Raw genomic sequence first — 23,878 nt, 5'->3', positions numbered from 1 at the left:
TGCCGGGCGCGCTGGGCGGGTGGGGGAGGGCGAGGCTTCGCGGTGATCCGGCCGCGGCGGGGCCGCAGGTGTTGGTGTGAAGCCTGAGCTCCGGCCGCCTCGCTGGGACCAGCCTCCCGGCTGCTGTAACGGGCTCTGGTCAGGCCAGTGCTGACAGGATCCGTTACTAGAAGTGTTCTGGGTCGCTTTTGTTTACGTTTCCATGAGTAACCGTAATGGTATGTTTTGTAAAGCCGTTGAAGCAGTGTTTGTTTACATGATAATTAATTGTAAGACAGCTCTACAGTGATTTACATTTTAAAACCAAGCACCCCACATACGTGCACAAACTTTTCTTGTGAATAGTAACATATAAACTGTGCCTTTTATATCAGATCTAAAGGGAGCATAGTGTAAGGGAGTCAGAAGAACCACCTCTCTAGAACAGTACTGTGAATAAGCTTTTACGGATTTGGTTGTTCTTGATGTCAGGCTTCAAGGGTCATCATTCTTTATGTGAACTAGATTTTGGCCTTGTATCATTTGGATTTCAATATCGCTTCTAATGTCATTCATCTCCGAGTGACAGTACATTTATAGTGGACTGACTGTTGTGGTAGGTCAAAACCGTTGAGACCTGTGAAGTTTTGATGTGTTCTAAGCAGGCCAAGTCTGATAACTGCACACGGGATCAAGTTGAATATGAAGCTGAAGTTAGAAAGGCATACTTCATGCCTTTACTTGACTACCTGTGGAATTCAAGTAGTTTACAAGTTATAAATCTCACATTACCATAAAACAGCTGTTGTTTTTTCGTTTGTTTTTTTTTCCCAAGCTTTGCCCTGGGCTTCCAAACTGCACATGCTGCCATTAAATTTTTGCAGGAAGATTGTGACCCTTTTGCACCTTTGAGGCATAAAGCATTTTATTGCCTTTTGGCATTGCTGCTGTTAAAATAATGACTTAATTTCTCTGTATACCTCCTTTTGTCAACAGTGTTCTTTTCCAAAACTAATCAGAAGCAAAGGAAAAATCCGAGTAGTTCTGAGTGTTGGAAATCACAAATTTATATTTGAAAATAATGCATTGTTCTTGGTAACAGAGTTTCAAATCTTACTCTTTTGAATAGGGTTTTCAGTCTTCCTCACAACGTGTGTACAAATGATAAAGCTGTCAGTGTGCAGGTGAAACATACTACTTAAAATCAAAAGTATTCCAGTACCCAGGTTTGCTTAGCATGCAGATTGAATTGGAGAGGAATCCTGGTCTCAACTTGTGCACTTCCTTAAGTTTATTACACTGAACATATAATATATCTAACATACAATATATACAATATATATAACATACATCTGCCTAATACAACAAAGTTAAACTGTTCTGTGTGCTTCAGAATCACAAGTTGTGGACCTTTTACATTTCTGTCTCTGCTGATATTATTTGCTTGGACACTTGTGAGCAGAGGAGAAGTTTTATTTTGTAAAAAAATGAGCTTTTGAGACTTTTATGTTGATTAAGCTTGTGCTTACTACTTTCTAGGCTTCTAGTTTTGTATTTATGTATGGAAACCTTGTCTTTTGTTTCCAAAACTTTATAGAAGTTCAAAGGCATTATTTTTCAAAAGGTAAAGATTGCTTTTTTTAACAGGGAGGGTGTGGGGTTTTAAATGAAATGAATGTAGACATTTTTGCTTTTCAACTCTAGAAATCTAGTGATATTACAAGCAAATATTAGTTAAATGTGTACAATTATTAATTCAAGCAAAAGGTAAAGAGTAGAAATTACTGGTATTTTTCCCCTAAGAAAATGCCAGTTCTTTGTTCTTAGACTATCTTTTCTGTGATGTATAGGTGACTAACATGACATTGCTTTCATTGTATTATTTGATTGAGATTGTTTTTAATATTCAAGAAGGAAGCTGAGAGTTATATCCACAGAAAGATCTCTGCCTCCAGCTTGGTCACTGGCCCATTGGTTTTGGCAGTTGAGTTTTGCAAAGATTGTGGTTTTTTTTAAATTAATCTTCTGTTTTCAGGAGAGTGGCTGGGATCCCCAGAATATCTGAACTGTTGTCTTGTTTCCCAGATTCAAGAGTTTATGCCAGACTCCTATTCTCTGTGCTCTCTACTGGTGTGGACAGCCAGGTCTTGCAGAGCTGGTGGATTCCATATTTGGAGACCTGACTCTTCCTGTGCACTACATTGAGCACCCAGGGGCTGTTTCATAATCCTTTAAGCAGGAAAGAGCTTAAAAGGCTAAAGGGAATCCCTTGCTCTAATCCTAAAATTTAAGGAAGAACTCAGGTTTTACTAGAGGTCTCATTGAGCAGGACTTCTGCATTTGCAAATGGGACTGGATTGGAAGGAACTGATCTCACGGGAAAACCTGATACTTTTCTCTTCTCACACCTCTCCCTCCAGTTCCTTGCGTTGCTCCCCACATTTCACTTCATTACGCAGCCACACAAGAATTCTATTGCCACAACAGACAGGATGGTGTGGAGGAGGGATGATGCAGAGGGAAGCTGGAGGATGCTTGAAGCAGATAACATGTTGTTGACTTTGAATGTTTTAAATTTTATGAATACTTGGCCCAGAGGAGTGTCTGCACATTTTTCAGATGCTAATCCTCATTTAATCCACTTGTAAACACAAGGACTGTGAAGTTCATATCATATGAGTACTTCAAAGTTTTGGGAGAAGTTACATGAGAAATATGGATATATTTTAATTTATTCCTCCCTGATAAGTACCCAGGCTTAAGCAGATAATATGTTTAGCTTCATGAAAGGCTACTTGCATGTGCACTTGAGCGCAGGACTGCCAGCTCCTTACTGTTTTGTTAGTAACTATGCAGAGAGCTGACAACACTCAGTTAGTAAAAATTTGTGATCTTGCCATACATTGTGGTTGTAATACTGAAATGCCTGTTTTGACCAATTTTATGCTGGAAACCTTCCAAAGCATCAAAATGAGATAAGAACTAAGCCTTGGGAAGTGGGGAGAAATTTGTAAAGATAGTGATGTAATTCGAGGAGGAGGGTTCACAATCAATCACTTTTGACAGTCCTGTAGAATATTTCCTTGCAATTCTTATTTGAGTGGCTAATAGTGGTGTTTTAAAATAGTTTGTGTAAAAGTTCTTTTTAAGTTTCTCATTAACTGTGGTAAGATTGGAACTGGTTGTGGGTGTATATCTCTCAGTAGCATCTGTTTAGTGATTCACATTTGTGTGGCTATATTGCTGGATTCAGTTCAGTGTTTCACCTTATTTAAAGTAACAATTCAGGCCCCTTGGTTCTCTGTTAGGTCCTCAATCTCCTTGTGGTACTAGCAGGATCAAGAGGGCTAAAGAGATGTGAGCTGCTTTCAGAGAGGAAGCAAATTTTCCTCCATTTTCCAGCAAAGATTTTAAAAGGAGAGCAGCTGCTGGTGCTAAATTCTTGAAAGACTGAGGGACGTAAGTCCATTTTGCTGTTGTTTCTAATGGATAATACCTGGTGACTTAATTAGTCTGAGATGCAGAGCATTTCTTAGTAAACCTATGAAACAAGTTTTCAAATTTTAGCAATGCTAAGCAATGGAAATGAAAGAGCGTTTTTTGTTCTTAATTCAGTTTTATTTTTTATCTAAAAGTAGTCTGGCACAAATCACTAATACAAATAATTTATGTGGTGAATAAAACATAATTTGATTTACAGCCTATTAGAATTGATTTTTATATGTTTTTATTACAGTGAATGGAGTATACCAAGCTGTTCCATAAGTTAGACTGTTTCAGCTCTCAGTTACATGGTGAATATCATGTGACTTAGCCAAGTCAGATGTGAAATGTAGTGAAGCACCAAAGCATGGATGCTGTAGCTTATTTTTCAGCTGAGTCGCTATATTTTAGTATTTGTAGCAGTTTCATAGCACCATCTTGCTGAATCTTGACAGACATAATGGAAATGGAATGTAACTGAAGTAGCAAGATGTTTCTTTTCTTCCAGTAGGGAATAAATCTATTATAACATGTTTTTTGTTTAAGATTAATTTCTTTTTCCTAATTTGAAAAGCAGCATTTAACATCCTGGGAGTTCTAACAGCATAGGCTGCAGGCAGCTTTATCTATAGGAGGTATGGTCTAATGATCCAACACAAGACTAATTTATTTTTTTTTAAATGTAGGGATAATGATGAGACAGCAAAAGAAGAGAAAGCACCTGTGAAAGAGAAGTACATTGCAAAACCAAAGGCAATTCCTTCTCTTGGAAACAAGAATAGATTCCACCCCTATTCAAAGGAGAAGAATGCAGGCACTGGAGAGAAGAAGACAATTAATCGTAATAGAGTGTTTATTAGCAACATCCCTTATGACATGAAGTGGCAAGCTATTAAAGATCTTATGAGAGAGAAAGGTAACTTATTCCTTATAATACACTTGACATAGAAAGGGGAAGAACAAATACAATGGTGTATGTCCTTTGAGCCACACAGATTTGATTTGACTTTTTTGTTTGGTTTTTTTGGGCCTTTACTTGGTACATCTATCTCCCTTCCCCCTCTTTCATCTGAGACAATTGCATTGCAGAGTAGGATGGGAAAATGAAGTGCTTACAAATCTTCTGCCATTCTAGTGTGACAGTAGAGAGTATATGCATGACCTCATGACTTCTTAAAGAGATTGCGTTTCGTCTAGTTGTAGTCTTTGTAGATACACTTTTAAGGGCTATTGTATTTAAGCAACACATTTAGTGTGTTAACATGAATAATAAAGGACCTCTTTCAAAAGTTGTTTTGTATTTCTTTGGTGGAATCTGGCTGTGGAATTAACTTTGTCTGCATTGTCACTACTGCCATGACTGTTTGGAGATTCCTATTAAAAGCTTGTTACTATTGTTGCAGTTCTGATAGAGTACTCTTACTACCCCATGCGTTTTACTTTTAAGTTTGGGGCAAGATAATGCTAATATATTAATTCTGTAAAAAGTTAGTTCTGGGTTTTCCTTGAAAAAAATAGATTCTTCAAAAGTAATGCAAAGCACACTTGGCTTTTAGGCTGTGAAAAATGCCAAAACCTCCCTTCTGCAACTGCTGGTTTATCTGTTGTAAGGTGACGTGATTATTCGATTTGTTTATTTACTGAAACTTCCCATTTTAGAAAGTGAGTGGCTTGCTGTGAAATATTTGATGTGTAAATTTGGTTATTACTGAAGGCAAACTTATGATTGAAGACATTCAGGTAGAAAGTCACCTTAAAACAGGTGTTGTGAGTAGGATGATAAATGTAAAATTTTCCAGTGAACGTTGACGTTTTTTTGTTAGGTTAAGGGACTGTATATCTGACTTTGTTCACCAACTATATCATACTGGCCAAAATATGATTTGTAGTATGAATTAGGTTAAATATAGTTGTTTGCTCTTAGTTTTTGAGAATGTGGCTGCTGCATATTTCTGAAAATTAGCTAAATTATATAGCCATTGACAGGAGGTATGTTGGTCTGGTTTTGATTGTTGGTGAATAATAGGTGCTTTTCTGTAGAGTTGTGCACAGGGGCACAGTAAAGAAAGATGCTGGTGTTTAAATGCATTGTCTCTTGGTATTTTCCCTTTGTATGTCTTATGTAGTTGGTGAGGTTACATACGTGGAGCTGTTTAAGGATGCTGAAGGAAAATCAAGGGTAAGTGCCGTGGGCAACAATCTGCTAGAGGTTTAAAAGTTCCTCAGCAGTTTTATTTTGTATAATACCTGTACCAGTTATGGGAAAGTAAGTTTCATTTTTACACTGATTTTCATTAAGGTAGCCTTGAGGATTCCATATTAGAAGTAGTTTGACACTTTCATGCAACTCAAACTAGCTGGCTTTAAAGGACAAAATACTTCTGTAAATGTTAACAAATGACATTTACTTAATTCTTCTTTTTAGCAAACATCTTTGTTTTGGTACAAATCTGTTTGATATCAAGGACGTTCAATAAACCACTGATTTTATTTAACATTTGTTAGCATAGGATTTTCTTCTTGGGGCCAATGAGTATAAAATGTTAGCTAAGAATATATTGTTTTAAGTACCTGATTGGACAGCTTTGCAGGGTTGGTACTCTAAAAACTGGATTAATGTATTTGCTTTCTTAAAACTGGATGAAGATGGTTGGTAGCCAACAGAGTGCCAGCAATGAGGCGCTAAGAGTGCAGATTGTTAAAGCTCCTTTGTTTCCTTAATAACAGTCAAAAGTTTGGCCAATAGTAGCTCTGAACCTGCAGTGAGAACATGAGAAATGCAGGTTTGAGTTTTAACTGAGGTTGTATCAATTGTTGTAAATGACTAATGCTTGTTAAAACTAAAACATGCTGTCAGCTTTGCTTTACTTAAAGCAATCCTGAACTCTTTGCTTTATTAGAAGGATTCTGGTGCAGTCAATAAGGTTCCTTTCTTACAAGGTAATTTCTTAATTATGCTAGTAATACTGGAGAGGCATGCAGACTCCTTGGTCATTGTACTGGTATATTTGTTGTAGGTAGATTTGAATTTTGTAGTCAATGGGCAGCTTTTAATGACACAATGAGTGTCTTGATTGGTTTTTGGTTGCGTTTTTGAGGGTTTTTTTCTTTCCACCCTTTCCCCTCACCTCCTCTCCCCCAGTTGTCTTTACATAGATCTGTGTGGCATTTTTCCAATTCTGGTTTGGCTCAAAGAGAATAAAATATAATGTATTATCCTGCTTTTGAAAGGTATGTATGTTGTAAAAGTAGGGTAAATTCAGATTGGCTACCAGTAAAGAATGTGTGTTAAGGATTTTGAAGCTGGAAATAACTTGGATAGTTATTTAACAGTGAGCTGGGATCTTTAACTGGAATCTTGAATGTTCTATCATATGTGCTGACTGACTTTTTTTCTTTTGTTCTCTTTACATATGATGACAAATCATGATGGATGTAGGGCTGTGGGTAAGTTTCTTTTGCTATGTGTGTAGAAACACACTACTATCCAAACATTCTGTTGACTTGTAACATTTTAAACCTTATTTTAATACTCTAAATGTTTTATTCCTCCTAAGTGTGGTTGAATTCAAAGATGAAGAATTTGTTAAGAAAGCATTAGAAACTATGAACAAATATGATCTTAGTGGAAGACCGCTGAATATTAAAGAGGTATGATTATTGCTGCTGTTTTTAATTTGAAATAGCAAAGATCCTGTAACTACTGAGATGACAATACAGTGTTTTGAGCATTAGCTGTGTAATTTCTAGTTTAATGGGTTTTGGCCTGTTGTGCCAGTTGGCTTGCAGAAGGTCTTGTTACTGTGGCACGTGGACTAACAAAAAACTGTGTCCTAAGGTTGTAATTATCTAATACTTTTTTTCTTTAAACCAATTTTAAATTCATATTCTTCCTTTAGTGTAATCAGGTCTTTTCCAACCTAAATGTTCTATGTTTACAGTACTTAAAAACATGATGCATAACAAGCTGAGTATCAGACTACTACATATATGCAAAAATGAGGCTGGAAGTAGAGAACTTCTGCTGACTGGAAAGTGAAATGAATGCAAGCATTCCTATTGTAGTGTTGTAGTATATGATAGTATCTACTGCAGTTCTTTTTGTCCTGTTACAACCTTAATAATGGTATTAATAAATAACTAAAAAGCCTAATTAAATTAATTCAGTTCTTGGAAGAAGGTGCTAGACTGACAGTCCTTTAGATTGAAATCTTTTCTACTTGTCCATAGGCTAGGTACAGCATGTGAAGTGGCAGTGCACGCTTCCTCCACAAGTGCTTTGCCAATATGCCTCAACCCTCATCTGAAAGGACCCACCTCTAGAGGTGAGGGAATTAGGTCTCCATGCTAATTCAGTTCTTGATCCCTCTGACATGGACAAGGATATTAGTTGATAATTTTCATGGGTTTGTGTAGAATTTCAAATAATGGCTTTTTTTGTTGCCAGTCCTCTTGTTGATAATTAAGTTGGCTTTATTTTTGCGCATGTTTCAGGATCCTGAAGGTGAACATGCTCGTAGGGCATTACAGCGTGGAGGAGGACAGTTTCCAGCAGGACATGGGCCTGATGTGGCACCTGGAATAATGAATTTACCACCTTCTATTCTCAATAATCCAAACATTCCTCCTGAGGTTATCAGTAACTTGCAGGCAGGCAGGCTTGGGTCCACTATTTTTGTTGCTAATGTAAGTTTCAAACTGTATTTTATAACTGTTACATTTGATGTTTGTAAAACAACTTCTATTCCTGCACACTTTTGTTTTAATATAAAGAAGAAATTGAAAATTAGTTCATAATTAGCATATTCAACTAAAAATGCTAGATATATATTCAGATTTTGGACATGAAAGATGTCATAAACTCTTGAGGCTGACATTCACTTTTAAGTATTGCGCAGTCATCTTAGGTTTGAAAAAATATCTTGCACATTTTTTATCTATTTAGAATTATATTTATTCTTTCATGAAATAAAACCTTCAGTTTATCTTGCTAGGGACTTTAGGCTAACTTAATCTTACATTTGTTGGAACTTCCCAAGTTCTTTACTTAAACAATACACCATTATGTCTGCTGGGGGACTTGTGGAAGTACAGCTTCTCTTGACAAGAACTCATCTATTTCTCAATGTTACTGTGTTGATTGAAGTAAAATACATGTATGTAGTATAAATTGTGGCTTTGACTTTTTTGGGACTTGGTTGCATTGTGTGTATATTATGAAATCCTGGCTGTTTACATATATCAAGCATTTTGTGAAGCTGAAGAGTTAAAACAATGCAGAAATTCTCTTCCAAATGTAATGTCAGGACAGAAATGTGCACTGAAATCACTAATGTATTTCTGTGTGTAAGCTTGACTTTAAAGTTGGCTGGAAGAAACTGAAGGAGGTATTCAGCATTGCTGGAACTGTAAAACGTGCAGACATCAAAGAAGATAAAGATGGCAAGAGTCGAGGAATGGGGACAGTTACCTTTGAACAGGCAATTGAAGCTGTTCAAGCAATATGTATCCTTGGGTTTGAAAAAATAATTGAAAAATGGATTAGCCTGTAATGGCTTGTGATAGCCTAGTTTTACAGATGGGGCTTATTTGCCTTGCAGCTAGTATATAGGGACTAGAGTGTAATACTGTGCAGATTACATTTTTAATAGTGACTGAGTTTACTTCTAGAGTCTAAAAAGGTGATTCTGATCATGTTGAACAAATTTAAAATATGTGGGAATGTGACATGTGAAACTAACTTCTATAAATGTAACAGGTTGGGTAGTCTCTTTTGGCCTTTGAATTGGCATTATAAAGATTAGATAAGGAAAGATAAGACTCCTAAAAATGGTACTGAAATAAGTTATTGCAGTAATTTTTCTGAAATAATTAAATGGTCTTCCATAGTTAAGATTCCTTGATTTGCATTTCTTAAGCTATGTTCAATGGACAGTTCTTGTTTGACAGACCCATGCATGTAAAAATGGTAAGTTGCTTACATTTCTTCCTACCTTATATGTCTCTGCCAAAACATGGAAAGGATAATAGTGTAACATCCCTGTTTGTTGTTTTTTTTATCAGGATGACAAATCAGTTCCCCATGAAGATTTCCGTGGTGCAGACAGCAAAACTTCACAATTACCTCGTGAGTGCACACTTTATTTTCTACTCCTTGCACTTAATATATGTTTATTTAGAATCTTGAAACAGTTCAGTAGATTTTTGCTTTCTGTGTTCTCTTTATGGTACAGGAGAAAGTCTTTCTTCTGGTGATACTTGTTTTTGTTTTCAAGGTGGTCTTGGTGGCATTGGTATGGGACTTGGACCGGGTGGACAGCCCATCAGTGCAACACAGCTGAGCATGGGTGGTGGAATGGGGAGCATGGGTCCAGCAGGTACATTTAAAATTGTCATTTCTGTATTTGGAAGAATAACATACTCTTGAGAAAGCAAGCTTTGGTGTAGTGTGCTTTTGAGATGTTAACTGTCTCTGGGTTTTAAAAAACGCATCAGGATGTTACATATCTTCTGAACAGTGTTTGTCTTTTTGGTTGGAAGGTATTGGAATCGACGGCCCAGGATTTGGCGGGATGAACAGAATGGGAGGCGGTACGTGCAGTCAAGTTCTTTGCATTAAGTATTTTTTTTCTACTGTATAGAAAACACTTCCTTATTTTACAGGACTTGCTGGGTTTCGTGGAATGGAAGGAATGCCTAATATGGGAGGATTTGGAGTCAACCGAATGGGAGGTATGTGAACACTGTTCCGGTACACTTGGTAGTTTGCTAGTACTTACTTCTTAAAGCCCTTCCTTTAGGGCTGTGTGATGTAAATGAGTTAAAAGGAAATACAGTCAGTGGCATGGAGAGTTAAGTATTTCATAGGTGCCTTTAACTTGTGCCTTAAACCCACTTCTATTTAAACAAACAGCTGTGAAACAAGTATCATGTGAACATCAGCTTAGGTGTATATAACAGAGTATTTCTGCTTTTTGTTCTCTATAGAAATGTTCCGTGGTGGAATGGGAGGAAACATGGACAGAGATTTTGGTCGTGGTGACATGGCACTGAACCGTGGTTTTGGAGATTCTTTTGGAAGGATGGGTATGGTAACTGTTAAATTTCCTGTGGCAAATTACAATGTAGTCCTGGAAGAGTTTTATTAGAGGAGGAAGAGACCTGGTTTCATTTAGTCACCTTCTTCTGTTCCCTCTCTTCCAATCATTGCAATAAGGATGTGATCCAAGTGTTTGTTCCAGCTATTTTTTAGGGGGGAAGCTAAAGGGCATTTGGGTTTTTTTTCCATCTGTAAAATTTAATAACAATATATGTAATTATCATTCTGGAGATTCCATGGTTCTGCCAAAGAGCTTTTATTAAGTATTGATTCTCTTTCTTCCCTTTTCCCACCAAATTCCATCAATTCACTCTTCATATGCAGTAAAAAAAGACATTGAGAGAACTGGTCATAGCTTTTGCATTGGTTTCTTAAAAATGTGAAGAAGTAGGGGATTTCTGTACTATGACATTCAAATAAGATGAACTTCAGTTTTGAGGCTGTTCTTTCCAAGGTGGGAAATGGCTTATTTAGTTTTAATGTTTGTCTGTGGGCAGACTGTCAGAGGGGGGAAAAGGTAGAAAGAAATCAGAGTGCCTTACATCTCGTAACAGAGAAGAAGGAACTAATGTTACGTATTAGATGTCTGCTATTTAGTCTGAATAATAAAGGCACAGGTTAAAGTGTTCTGGAGGGGAAAAAAGAAAAGCCAAATTGAGATCAGTGTACTTCAGCATTGTGTGCTTTGTTGTCACTACCTGGTGGTTTCAGTGTATGCACTTTCTTGGTTTTTTTTTGTTCAGGTGGTGCAATGATTGGTGTTTTTGCAGGAGGAATGGGAGCACCTAGCATGGGCCCAGTAAGATCTGGAATGAGTAGGTTATCTTGTTTCAATAGAATGTAAATGCATAAGCAGTGTAATTATATGGCGTATGTGTAATGTATCAGAGCATTTCTTTCTAGTATCTTGCCACTATTGGAAGAAGCAGGATTCTGTTGCATGTGACTGTTAAGGCTAATAGTTTTCAAAGCTGTTTAGTCAAGATAAAAGTTCAGAGGAAAACTTGCTAATACAGTCCTTCCTAAATTTTGAAATGGTTTTAACTTCTAGTTTGGAGAGAGAAGTGATTCAAGTAAATTTGTGTTCCAGAAAAAAAGACAAATAGGCACAGTTATTTGTGTGAACTTCATGAAGCTGAACTTCAGTAAACTGTCATCAATGAAATAAAAAAAATTGGCATTGAATTTCAGATTATCACTCAGTTTAATTTTGTGCAAAGCTCTAATACTGAGTTTGTATTGTAGGAAATGTCCGAGTTTGTCAGGCTAGAGCAGATGAGAAACTAAAATCTTTCTAGTGTCAGTCTTGGGAGGCATAAGGCTTAAAGAGAAGGTCCCTTATGAATGATGTTGGTAGTTTTGCTTTGCGCTAATTTTTAATTATGAATCCAGAAAGATTATAATAGCATATTCAAATGCCATTGATCTTAGTCTTTATATAAAATACAGTAATACAATTTCTGTGTCATAGGAAAGTAAGTCCATGCTGTTCAGATGTTTGCAGTAACATTGTTCTCTGCAAAACATGCTTTCTCTAGAAGATTGTGTCATCAAGTGTGGGTATGGTTGCATTAAGTAAAGCTGAACGTGAATGCAGGAAAGAAAATAAATAATATACAGTCAAATTATTTGTGTCTTCACATTTCCACAGTTACTTACTTGATCTCTTTTTGGTACAGGGTTTTTATTAATTAAATTGGACTGTATTTAAATCTTAATTCTTATGTTCAACACTACCCTACATTAGATGGTGTGACTAATAGCTTGATGCAGTTTGTTTTTTACTTTTATTGTAGAACTGACACTTTGTATCTTCTTATACTTTGCCCCCAAATATTAGCCATGCTACCAGGTAAATCACTCTGCATGTGAGAAGTTACATTTTATATTACAGCAGTTTTATTATTTTCCTCCTGAAACAAGATTTCTTTCTTTTTCACAAAATACTTGTGCATTAATAACTAAAAAGAGATTTTTATTATATCCTCATTTTCTTTCTTTCCTGTAGGTGGTGGAATGGGTGGTATGAACAGTATGGCTGGAGGAATGGGAATGGGGATGGATCGGATGAGTTCTGGTTTTGATCGAATGGGACCAGCAATGGGTGGAGGCCTGGACAGGAACATCGATATCGATCGAGGATTTGTGCCTGGCCCGATGGGAGGTGGCATGAGAGAGAGATTAGGCTCTAAAGGCAACCAGATATTTGTGAGAAATGTAAGCATTTAATACATAGAAACAGTGAGCTTATTTTGCATGCATGTTTGATTACATGTTGTTTTTCTCTTTGTAGTATTTTGTTATTAATAATGCCTCTTTATTCCAGCTTCCTTTTGACTTGACCTGGCAGAAGTTAAAGGAGAAGTTCAGTCAGTGCGGTATGTATATGAGTCTTATCCTTGCTGAGCTCCATCGACTTAATATTTGATATTGTGCTTGTTAGATAATGACAGGAAGACAAGGTTGTTGCCTTATCCTGAAGAAGAGTCTGACTAGCCTAATCTTTCTTACTTTCCCCAGCTTTCCTGAGTTCTAGAAATAATTTTTAGGCACGACAAAATACACGAGACTAAGGTACACTATGAGCTGTGTTGGCTCTGAGTACTCATCTATTATAAACTTTAACCCATTCCATTAATAAAATTACTCTTTGAGCTTTTTATTTTTTGAAGCAGGTATCATGTATCCTCTGGCCAACACAGAGTATGTAATGTAGCATTTAATTTGAGACAAATGCATGCAGGGCCCTGGGCCTGTCCAGGTTATGCATTACTTCTAGAAATGGTCCAGCATCAGATCAGAGTTAGTAATTTCATTCAAGTGGCAGATTATTTTTTATGCAGGCAAGCGATTGTGATTAGCATATATGCAGGCTTTGTTAAGAAATAAAGGCCCTTTTTCTAAAAGTTAAACGATTGCTGCAAATATCCGATAATTCTTATCTAATTCAGAAAAGTTGTCTTTTCACTGATGTGAATGAGAAAATGAAGCTTGGGTGCAGAGATACAATTGTTTTATTTTGAAAACATGCTTTCCGAGTGAAAAGCTTTAACAGAATTACAGGATGGCTTTTCTTATTTTCGAGAGGCAGAAAAGACAAATAATTTGAAATGTGCTAGTGGTACCTAACACAGTCTTTGTACACCTCATTGCAGATTTGACATAAATTAGAACTTGCGGTTTGAGAAAAATTTTCAGGTGTGCATGTTTGGTTTTTTTGGAGTTGGAGGATATAGCAAAACAAGGTCTGCCTTTTTTTTTAAGTCTTAGCTGCTTGGGCAACAATACTGAACAATAGTTCAGAATTTATTTTTTCATTATCTCCTCTGCAACTAACAGATATAGTAATTCAGTTGAATTGTTTTTAAGAATTAGAAGTACAAATGTAAGCAGCAGATTGTATTCACACTAGTATTGTAAGGAATTCTAAAGACTGTGGCTCCATATGTTCCATTTCTTTCAGTGAAAGGCCAGTCTTCTATTACATTATATTTAAAAATAAAAATTAAAGTATTTTAGGAAGAAGTTTCTTTTTCCTCGTGGCATTTAGGGGCTCTGAAGTGGTGTGCTACAACGTGCCATAAGCAAAATCTCATTAGCTCCAGGCATTGAACAGTGTGAGGTACCAACACATCTGTCTAAAAATACTGCCTCATGAGTTGAGTGTCCAACCTCCAGAAAACACTACAGGAACTGAATAGTGCATGTTACTTCTCCACCACTCCTGTACTGGTAATGTTACTGTTTTGAAGGTTCTAATTTTGCTCTGCAGCTTCTTTACTAAATTGCTTGACTGTTTTGATTGCTTGATACGTTGCTGTGATGAATGTGGTGGACTGCACTGAACTGTAATTCAGTTAACTTTCCCTTAGCCTTATAGGACACTTAGTTTCAAACTTGAGTTCAAATACAGGCAGGCTTCACCTCCTGCTAGCACGAATGAAAGATTTAAAACAGTGGGTCTTAATTTCTGTTCTTCAGTGATGTTTTGACCTGTGTCAGCTTCCCTGAATGAGTGAATATACCATCAGTCTGAAAGTGCTAATTTCATATGTCTTCCTTGTTCATATTTAAAAATGCATTTTTATCACTTCTGATGAGTTCTTTCTTAGTGCACTGAAGACTGGAAGTAACTGCTGTTTAACTTATTTATTCAGGTCATGTAATGTTTGCAGAAATAAAAATGGAGAATGGAAAATCAAAGGGCTGTGGAACAGTGAGATTTGACTCACCAGAATCTGCTGAAAAGGCCTGTAGGATAATGAACGGCATAAAAATCAGTGGCAGAGAAATTGATGTCCGCTTGGATCGCAATGCATAATTTAAAACTCTGTTCAGGAACATTCCTATGTCTGTTTAGCTTCTCTATCCTAGTAAGTCATTTTTAGTAACATTGTATGCTTACAAAAGCTGTAAAAAGGAACTTTTAAATCCCACCAGCCTTTAACAGTATAGTGTTTAATATACTGTGATACTTGTTAACTGAATCTTACAATGTTTTGTTTTTAAAGACAATTTGCCTGATTTTTGTTGTTTTTTTTAGAGGCACTGAGCACCTGCAGGTCCCTGTGGACCATGGAAGCTTTGGATGCTCAGTGCCTTTGGAAAATTAGGCCAAGTGTCTCTAGTCATTCAGTTTAAATGAATGGTTATACTGTTTTTAATAAAATAAGCCATTTTCTCTGTTAATCTCAAAATTGCATAGTGGGATTTGTTTAGTATTTTCTGATTTTTATTTTTTCTCCCCCAGCGTGTATTGACATTGTAATGTAAAAACTAGATGTTTTATTTTGGTTTGGTTTTTTTGTTGTTTTGGTTTGGTTTTTTTTCAGATTTTTGGGTTTATATATGTGTTGTAGTCATACTGTAACTCTTGACTCTAAAAGAAAGGGCTCCAATTAGGCTGTGACGTTTTTGTTCTACTTAATATTACTTTAATGACATGATTTAGTTCTGTAAATAAGATTTAGAGCCCAAAGGGAGTTTTGAATTTATTTTTTTTTTAATTTCACTAAATGAAGAAACTAGTCTTTCTCTCCTGCTTTTATTTTTTTCATCAGTATAATCACTGATTAAAGCTAGTTACCACAGACCCTTGTAGGATTGTTCCCTATGATGCCAAGTTCATATAAAATCGATAATGTAGTAAATACTAAGTACAGTACAAGACAAATTGCTCCCAATTTTTTATCTATTTTCCAGCCATTCAGGTGAATTGCCAGAAGAATAAAAACAACAGAACAGATAAGAGAAATGGCTGTGTATGTCAAACCACTGCTGTTCACTTCTATGGGTCCTGATGTATTTATGAAGGCAGTTTTTATAAACCAGGGTATTCCCAAACAGAGCATATCAAATACATTGGATCCTACAATGTTAGACATGGCCATATCTCCATTTCCTGTAAAAGAAAAAATAGTCTGATTAATTGTACTGTATGAAATTGCCAAACTGTTTTGGAGGAACAGACTGTCAGCCCTCAGTTTCTTAAAGAGCACCCTTTTCAGACTTTTCATTAAAATAACTATAGTCATAATTCTAAATAACGTAGTTTTGGGTACCACAAGCATTAAAAAAAAGTCTCCCTGATTCACCAGCATCTGCACTGTTGCACTTAAAATAAGCTAGGCAGGCTATTATAAAATCCAGTCATGCTTAAAGTACCAAGACCTACAGTTAGTTATGTTTCGCAGTAAAACTGTTAACACTTCAACAATACATCAAACCAATCTGGAATACTTCTCTGAGGTACACTGAGAGGTTTTTAAATATCTGAGCCACAGCTTCTTTTCAGGTAAGCTGCTTATTTATTATTAGTAAACTTAAGCTCTAGAATCTGGAGTAAAAATTTTGAAGTTACTCCTTGAATTTCTGGAAATGTTTAGTAGAAATCTTTTTTCCATAGTACCTTTTAAACACATCCTTTGGAATGAACCTGAATACTAAAAGCTTTACCTCTCTGAGCCACCAGCACACTTGAAATTGTATCTGGTAAACTTGTTCCTGCTGCTAGTAACGTGAGACCCATTATTGACTCTGGAATTCCCAGGGTTTCACCTGCAGTCAATAAATAACAGTAGAAAATGCAAGTCTGATTTTAGTTTGTTTCATCCAAATAAATTGCTTTGGACTTTGCTGGAGAAAGGATTAGTAATCATACAGTAATTTCAAAAGGAATCAGTCAGCTAACTTGACTGTGACTGAACCATTAAGTAGTTAGGAACAACAACAAATATCATCCTATTCTTGTTCTTTAATTAAATAAAAATTGAATTGTAGTGTAGTAATTGTCTTACTTAAGTTTCTCCAAGACCTGAGTGGAACCTTTCCACTGGTCAAGAAAATACCAGTTAAATGGAGGATTAAATATCTAACAATTTACTCCTTTATTTTTTTTTTTTCCCCTCAACTTCTAGAAAATATGATAGTCTTCTGTGGTTGGAGCATTTAATTGTTAGTGCTCAGAAGTCTCATGAAGCAATAACTCTTACAATCCCCCTCTTTAAAGGGGGTGGGGGGAATTTTATTGGGGAGGAGGAGGGTCATTAAAATCTTGACTGCAATACTGTCTCAACTACATGACTTTACGACTTCGTTCCAGTTAGAAAGTTCTTTTGTTGGACTTGGAATAATCAAAATGCAGAATTTTTATATGACTTGTAAGTACAAGTAATCCTTTAGAAGTATGAGTTTCTTTAGGTAAATACTGGTTTAAATTAAGAAAAGTCTTAAATCATTCCTAAAAGAGCAGCTTTTTTTTCCCTACTTTTTTTAAGCCTCATGTGTCCTATATGCAATTAATTTCTCAGATAAAATTCAGGGGTTCAGATGTTCAAAACAGTTATAGCACTTATACCATTTACAAGCATCAATATTCTGAAGTATTTGATACCTCTGTTCAAACTATTAAGTAATTACTTTTTCTTAAACTATTTTGTTCATTAAAAAGTATCAATTATTTTAAATCTGAATTCTTGCAGTATTTGGACACTAAAAAGAACAGTTTTCTTAACAATATAAACCGTCTTAGTCTAGATGAGCCCAGTAAATTTATGTTGGAAGCTTTTTGTTGGTTCAGAGGGACTAATGTGATTGTGTTGCAGAATTTGTACTGGTATTTATTCTTTCATCACTCCTCATGTAAGATTTGTAGGATAAGGGACCAATACAATGAGCTTTTATAAACCATTCAGGCTGGAAAGCAGTGGTTCACACCAAGCCAACCAAGGTGAATACAAATGAACCAGCCTTATGTTTGCAGCAGTAGTTTCTGGCTGTCTGAAGGCTGTAAGACAGAATCTAAACTCAGGTGAATCTAATTCTTTTTATTAGATAGGCTTATCTTCTATTTAATGTGTAGGGATTTTTTTCTGGCAACTGACCATAAAGAGAGAATTATTTTGTTTTCCTAGCCTTTAGTTAATTCTGTGCATCAGTAGCAGTATCTTGCTATGAGTAGTTAAGTTTTCTTTGCTAGCAACTAGAAGTGTACTAAGTTAGGTTTGTTCTTGACCATCAAAATTTAGTCCCCAGCTGTGAGACTTTTGTGACATTCTGATAGGCTGTTTATGCAACGATAGAATCTTTGAGTCACCCTTCATGAAAGAACTTCGATGTGAATATAATGCCTGCGTAATTTTTAGCATTTTAACATGTAAATAGAACATACTTGACCTAGAAGTAGTGGGTCAAAGACCCCAATATTGTTTGTGATGACTCTTCAAAGTGGACTAACACTAATACACTATTTGACTCTCTAGCGTACCGGCTTTCATATGAATTAGTGCTTTGTCTAGTAAAAACAGCAATAACTTTCATTTGAATCCTGTTTCAAAGGCTTCCAGCATTCAGACCGTAAGTATTCTTGCTCTTCAGACACAAGTTGAAAATTATTTGAGCAAGGAGTGAACCTGATGGGTGTTATATCCAATCATTTACTAGTAACGTGTAGGTCTGTTTCTGCACTGAGCAAGGAGTTATTCATTGAACTGAAGTTGAAAACAAGTTTAGGATGCTGAACTAGCAGAATACTTGAGTAAGATTAGTGAGCTATAATGTGAAAATGGCAAGCTTTATAACCTTTCTTGTTTAGAGATTTGTTTTCTGCATGTTCTTAAAATGAAAAACTGGATTTTTCTCAGGCTGACTGGAGAAACAGTGAAATGAGAAAACCTTTAATACCTTAAAAGGCTTAAAAGATTTTTTTACACAGAAGTTCATAGCCCTTTTCTCACTTAAATGCAATTCTTTTACCGCTTCACTTTATGATGCAGATTTGTAAGAGGTATACATAGACACATACCAAGAATGTTTAATAAACAAATGATGCCGTAGTTGAAATAAAATAGTAAAAACATTTGGGAGGTGTTTTTGGCAGTTAATATGCTAAATCCCTTACTATGGTGTTCAAGGAAAAATATAGGTATAGAAATATAATTAATTTTTTACAGAATCCTGAACTTTTAATTCCAATCTTGATGAATTCCATGTTTTTCAGACTTCAGCTTGACAAGTTTATTGCTATGTAATTTTTTCACTTACTGAAGCAGTTTAACAAAACTGTCTCTTTTCAACTATAGGCTTTTTTGTAGCTATGTAAACGAATTCTCCTTCATGTGAAGGAAGCTGAAGCTGCTAAACTATAAAGTGGTTTTCATTGGATGGAAGAAAGTGGAAAACTAAGCAATCAAGCATAAATTTTTGTTGGTTTTGTTTGGGTTGGGTTTTTTGTTTGTTTTTCCAGCAAGGCATGCATTGGTAAACTGACTGTTAATAATGGAAAACTCTTCACAGGGAGAAAACGTTTTTTTCAGTCATTCTCAATTGGTTGGCTCTGTATAGCAGCAGCACTTTAGGGACCTACCTGCTATTGTTACCATCCATACAAGGACATAAGTTATTGCAGAAATCCATACTGCTGAAATGAAAAATGTCACCATGAACCAGTTCCTCCAAAACGGTCTTCTGCAATCTGGTATAGTCAAATAGAGGAGTGTAGTAATAGGAAGGGATAACACCCACAAGACTCTCTTCATATCTGCTTCAGGCATGGTGAAGACACTTCGATGATCTGTTGAAGAAAAGTAACTTTTAAATTGCAGCATTAAGGTTGAACCATAGCATACAGTCACATGACTATCTTCTACTTGTGAGAATATTCAAAAAAGGTAAAAAAATACTTCAAGTTCTAGCTGTAGTCTTACCCAGTACTTACGTCTCATTGGACAAAACTGTGAAATCAAATGTTCTTTAGTTCTCTCCTAGTGACATGATAATAATGTAGATGAAAAATGAGCTTTTCTATAAAGGTTTACACAATATCAAGAGTAAGTACCAACTGCTGGATTTTGCCCAAGTGAAGAGGAAACTGATGATCTGTGGCCACATCATATCTATTCCTTTACATACAAAGCATATTTTGGGCTGCCATTGTCATAAGAAAACAGTATGTATTAGTACAGTACCAGTGTCTTTTCAGCTGGTACTGCATTTTACAGGCAGTGTTGCTGGGAAGTTTCAAATGTGCACAGCAAAGACTGATGGAAATCTGCTGTTCTAGTATGACACAAAAGAGCAACTACCCTAGCAGTCCTCTAGCAACTAACTTCATATAAATACTTCCACTCTGATTTTGCTTACTGTTACATTTTGGGGAAGAATAATTAGTTACTCTAAATACTATACTGGAGTTCTTTTGTAAGCAAAATCTTAATAATATCTCAAAATCTACTTTTTATTAGAACTGATGCAGGCAGTCATGCAGAGTGCTAGAGACAACTGCAATAATACTACTTCTACCTTGAGAGATTTCATTAAGCCCACGCAAGCTTGTTGAAAGTTGAGAGTAGTCCGGCTCGTCTTGAAAGATTCCACTATCTGTTCTTGACTGCTGACGAATTACAGGTCCACTCCCTTCCCTCTGGCCAACCAGTGCCTGCTGCTCAGGATTCTCTTCCATAGTTTTTGTCAAACATGTGCAGCAGGAACTGAACTTTTTCATGAAGTACTGGTTGATTTTAATGTCAAAACTTAGTACCAGAATATAACACCCATATATCAATAATAAAGATGCACTTTCATACCTAGAATGAAAAACAGATTTTTACATAACATGTAGTATAAAAAAAACCCCTACCCTTTAACTTGTTAAAATGGCTGGTGTAAGGGGAGAATTTGCATTAGTAGCAAAAGGAAAACACCCAGAAGTGTCTTATCTGCAGTTGTGTGGCTGGTGTCATGAAGTTTTTGAGTGTCTCCATCTCTTCCAGTAGTTTGATTCCCCTTGCCTTGAAAATCTTGTTTGTGTACAGTATAGCTGCATGTTTTCCAGGGAATCTTACTGATTGAACATCTTACTGGTGTTCAAGTCTTCATGTGATGGTTAAGAAGAGGAGAGACAGTATGTGGTATTTTGAGTTACAAACTTCAGAGACTTAGTGCTGGATGGTGGTGACTTAAGGCAACAGGAGTTTCAGTGTTGATGGAAGGGAGTTAAAACATCAGAAGCTGATGAACGCTTCTGGCAGACAAATGTTTTTCTTAATGGTGATGCTGTTAAAGGAAAGGCTCGAAAGGAATAAACTATGAAGATGAATTGTTATGCAAAACAGTGATGATAGAAATTGTGAAGTCTGTACAGACAAACCTATGCAGATCAAACTATAAATATGCAGGGTTTGAATGTTTAGGTAATAATCTTTACAAGCCTTGTGACTTTGTGGTTTTTTAAAGCCAACCGGATGTTTCTTTCTTTTAGTGAATGGCAGTACAGTTTGGGGTTTGGGTCGTTTGCTTGTTTCTCAAAACACTGTCTCACTTATCTCCAGTCAATGTTAACACTACTTGTGCTCTTACCAGTAAATTATGTTGTCAGATATCATCCCAAGAACCGCTGCTACACTAATTGTGTATGCCAGACAGTCTCTAAACAGCGGCCAACAGGATAGCCTCGAAACCTGCAGATCACAGAGTCGTTTACTTTTCTTGAATTTGTCTGTAATACTTTCACTAAGTGCTGTAAATGCTGCATCAATATGTTGTTTCTATATTATGTACAAAGATTCTTAGGAATGACTTGAGTATGATATTTAACAAGTTAGTGTTTTTAAAAACTTTGATAGCAAGTTAACTTAAAACTGATTACATGCTGGTTTTGCTACTAATTAATAAACTTGACAGTTGTCATAGTAAATCTCTCTTGGCTTTTGTTGACAAATCAGAAAGGATAACCATTTGGCTGTTAGGAGCAGAACTATCAAAGTTGACACATACCACACTGGATAACAGCCCACAAGCTGCAGAAATACCAAGAAGATTATAGATTGCTGATCCAAGGATGGTGCTGATGCCGATATCGCCCTTTGTCACGAAGACTCCTGTAAGGAAAATGACTCTCCGGTATGTTTCAGTTTGGCATGTAAGGAAAAGAATACTAGATTCTAAGGAGTCAAAACACGTCTCTTACCTAGAAAAGCTGTGACAAGCTCTGGAGCAGAGCTTCCAGCAGCCATAAACGTTGCTCCAGCAACATCCTGAGAGAGACCGAGGCCTGAGGATAGAGCCAAAAGAATTGCTTAAAAAAACCCCAAAAACTTGCCCCATTACTTGCATTAATATCTAATGTTGGAAACTACTACAGTTTAATAGAAGGAATTTGGCTTACTTTCATATGGATAATGCATTTATTTGAAGTTGGTAAAATAACATCATTTATTGGGCTAATTGATTTCTAACTTTATTACAGAAATTAGTTTAAATAGCAGAAAAGAAGTACTGATAATACAAGAGATCCAGACATTATCTCAGAATGTAAAACAGGCTTTAACTCTTAACTTGGTATGAGTAATAATTTTTGGGAAATTCCTCGGACTCTAGTATGATGTTGCTACATGATCCATGTCAAGTCTATCTGTCTTCCAGGGAAATCCATTCTACTGTGTCATCACAAACCAGAAATAATAGTTGAAGTCAAATGAGTGCTGCGATCTTAGTCAAATTTTCACTTTGCATGGACAGTGTAAGAGCCTGTGTCTTGCTTGAATGAAATTAGATTTTTGTTCTGGTAAGTTGACTGTTTCTGAAATGTAACTCTGTGGACCAAGTTCTGCACACAAAGGGACATATGGCTAACAATGGAAAATGATAAATGCTTATTTTATCATCAATAAAAAAACCAACCCATACCCCAGTTCTACAGCAATGTTGTAAGTTTACATTTTCTGTAAGTGTTTTGGTCTGGAGAATGTTTTTGTGTTCAGGGATACGTTTCCCTGAGGGAATTTTTTTAATTCTTGGCAAAGAAAAGCTGAACTCTCAGCCAAGACCATCTCTTTAATTCAGTGGTCTGCTGAAGCCAGGGGAATTACTGCAGGTTGATTAGATTCCACAGAACTGTTGTAACAATGGTATTCCTTTCCCTCCTCCGTCATATCTTTAGTACATAAACAGTAGCTCATCCTGATACTTGTTCACTGCTTTGGAAGAAATACAGAAACTTGAGCAGGGTACTTAATTCCCATGTTCTAATACATGGAGTTTTGGTTTCTTGCTTTGGTGTCCAGTCCTGTGACCTGATCCTCCTCCCCCCCTCTTTTTTTCTTTTTATTCTTTTACTAGTAACTACTCTCCAAAGTTACATCATCAGTTTAGTTGATAGTCATGAAGTTTTAAGATTTTCCTCCAGGCACAAGGAAAGCAAATTTTAAATTATGCATTTCAATAGAATACTGAAAATTATTTCAGTTTTTTTCTGTTGTAGATGAAAATAATTTGAATAGTTACTGCTACACTGTATCAAATTAAATATTGATAACTCCAACCATGCACAGAGACACTGAAATTTCTTTAGTTTTGTCTCCAGAGCACTCTGGATTTTAAGTTTTAACAGAGAGCAAGTTCTACACCAGCCTGCTTCGTTTTACAGGAAAAAGATGAGTATGTTCACTTACATTCACTGATGATCTCCAGAGAAGGTAGGAAGTAATCATCGCACACAATGGACACGGCCAAAAACATGTAAAGTATAATTAAGAAATAGATAATGATCCCTCCATCCTTTCTCTCCTGTGGCGTAAAAAATCCTTCAGGAAACTCGGATGAAGAAGAAAGGATGCAACCCGTCTTATTTTCTGGAAATTGAGTACAGAGGTGTTATACATCCCAATACCTTTCCACTTCTCAGGAATTCTCTGGATGAGCTACCGGTGGAGGATCTGTCTTTCAGAGGGATGTTTTGCTTAGGGACAAGGACAGCGCCGCAGCCTGGGGCGGGGATGTCGGGCAGCTCGAAGGGCCGCTCAAGCTGGGCACGGAGCGGCC

At 36.4% G+C, this 23,878-nt stretch overlaps 2 protein-coding genes across 2 annotated transcripts; one reads left to right on the top strand and one right to left on the bottom strand.

Annotated features, from left to right (window-relative positions):
• The first annotated feature begins 4,154 nt into the window (after window positions 1-4,154).
• MYEF2 (myelin expression factor 2) lies at window positions 4,155-16,799 on the top strand. Its single transcript, XM_009994448.1, has 16 exons — window positions 4,155-4,378; window positions 5,589-5,641; window positions 6,902-6,909; window positions 7,020-7,113; window positions 7,957-8,148; window positions 8,814-8,967; window positions 9,381-9,430; window positions 9,526-9,589; window positions 9,738-9,839; window positions 10,003-10,053; window positions 10,126-10,194; window positions 10,450-10,548; window positions 11,305-11,376; window positions 12,570-12,778; window positions 12,888-12,939; window positions 14,719-16,799. Exons 1-16 carry the CDS (start codon window positions 4,339-4,341, stop codon window positions 14,880-14,882), a joined length of 1,473 nt encoding a protein of 490 aa, XP_009992750.1. The 5' UTR covers window positions 4,155-4,338; the 3' UTR covers window positions 14,883-16,799.
• Window positions 15,567-23,683, bottom strand: SLC24A5 (solute carrier family 24 (sodium/potassium/calcium exchanger), member 5). Its single transcript, XM_009994449.1, has 8 exons — window positions 23,509-23,683; window positions 22,026-22,109; window positions 21,833-21,936; window positions 21,416-21,516; window positions 20,360-20,643; window positions 19,425-19,631; window positions 16,517-16,618; window positions 15,567-15,962 (listed from the first exon to the last, which is right to left on the bottom strand). The coding sequence occupies exons 1-8, from the start codon at window positions 23,573-23,575 to the stop codon at window positions 15,640-15,642; spliced, it is 1,272 nt and encodes a 423-aa protein (XP_009992751.1). The 5' UTR covers window positions 23,576-23,683; the 3' UTR covers window positions 15,567-15,639.
• Window positions 23,684-23,878: the final 195 nt, after the last annotated feature.

This window comes from Chaetura pelagica, unplaced genomic scaffold (assembly GCF_000747805.2).
Source record: "Chaetura pelagica isolate M959 unplaced genomic scaffold, ChaPel_1.0 scaffold222, whole genome shotgun sequence".
NCBI classification, from domain to species: domain Eukaryota; kingdom Metazoa; phylum Chordata; class Aves; order Apodiformes; family Apodidae; genus Chaetura; species Chaetura pelagica.
Note: the sequence above shows the minus strand (reverse complement) of the source record. Positions and strands in the feature narration are given on the sequence as shown.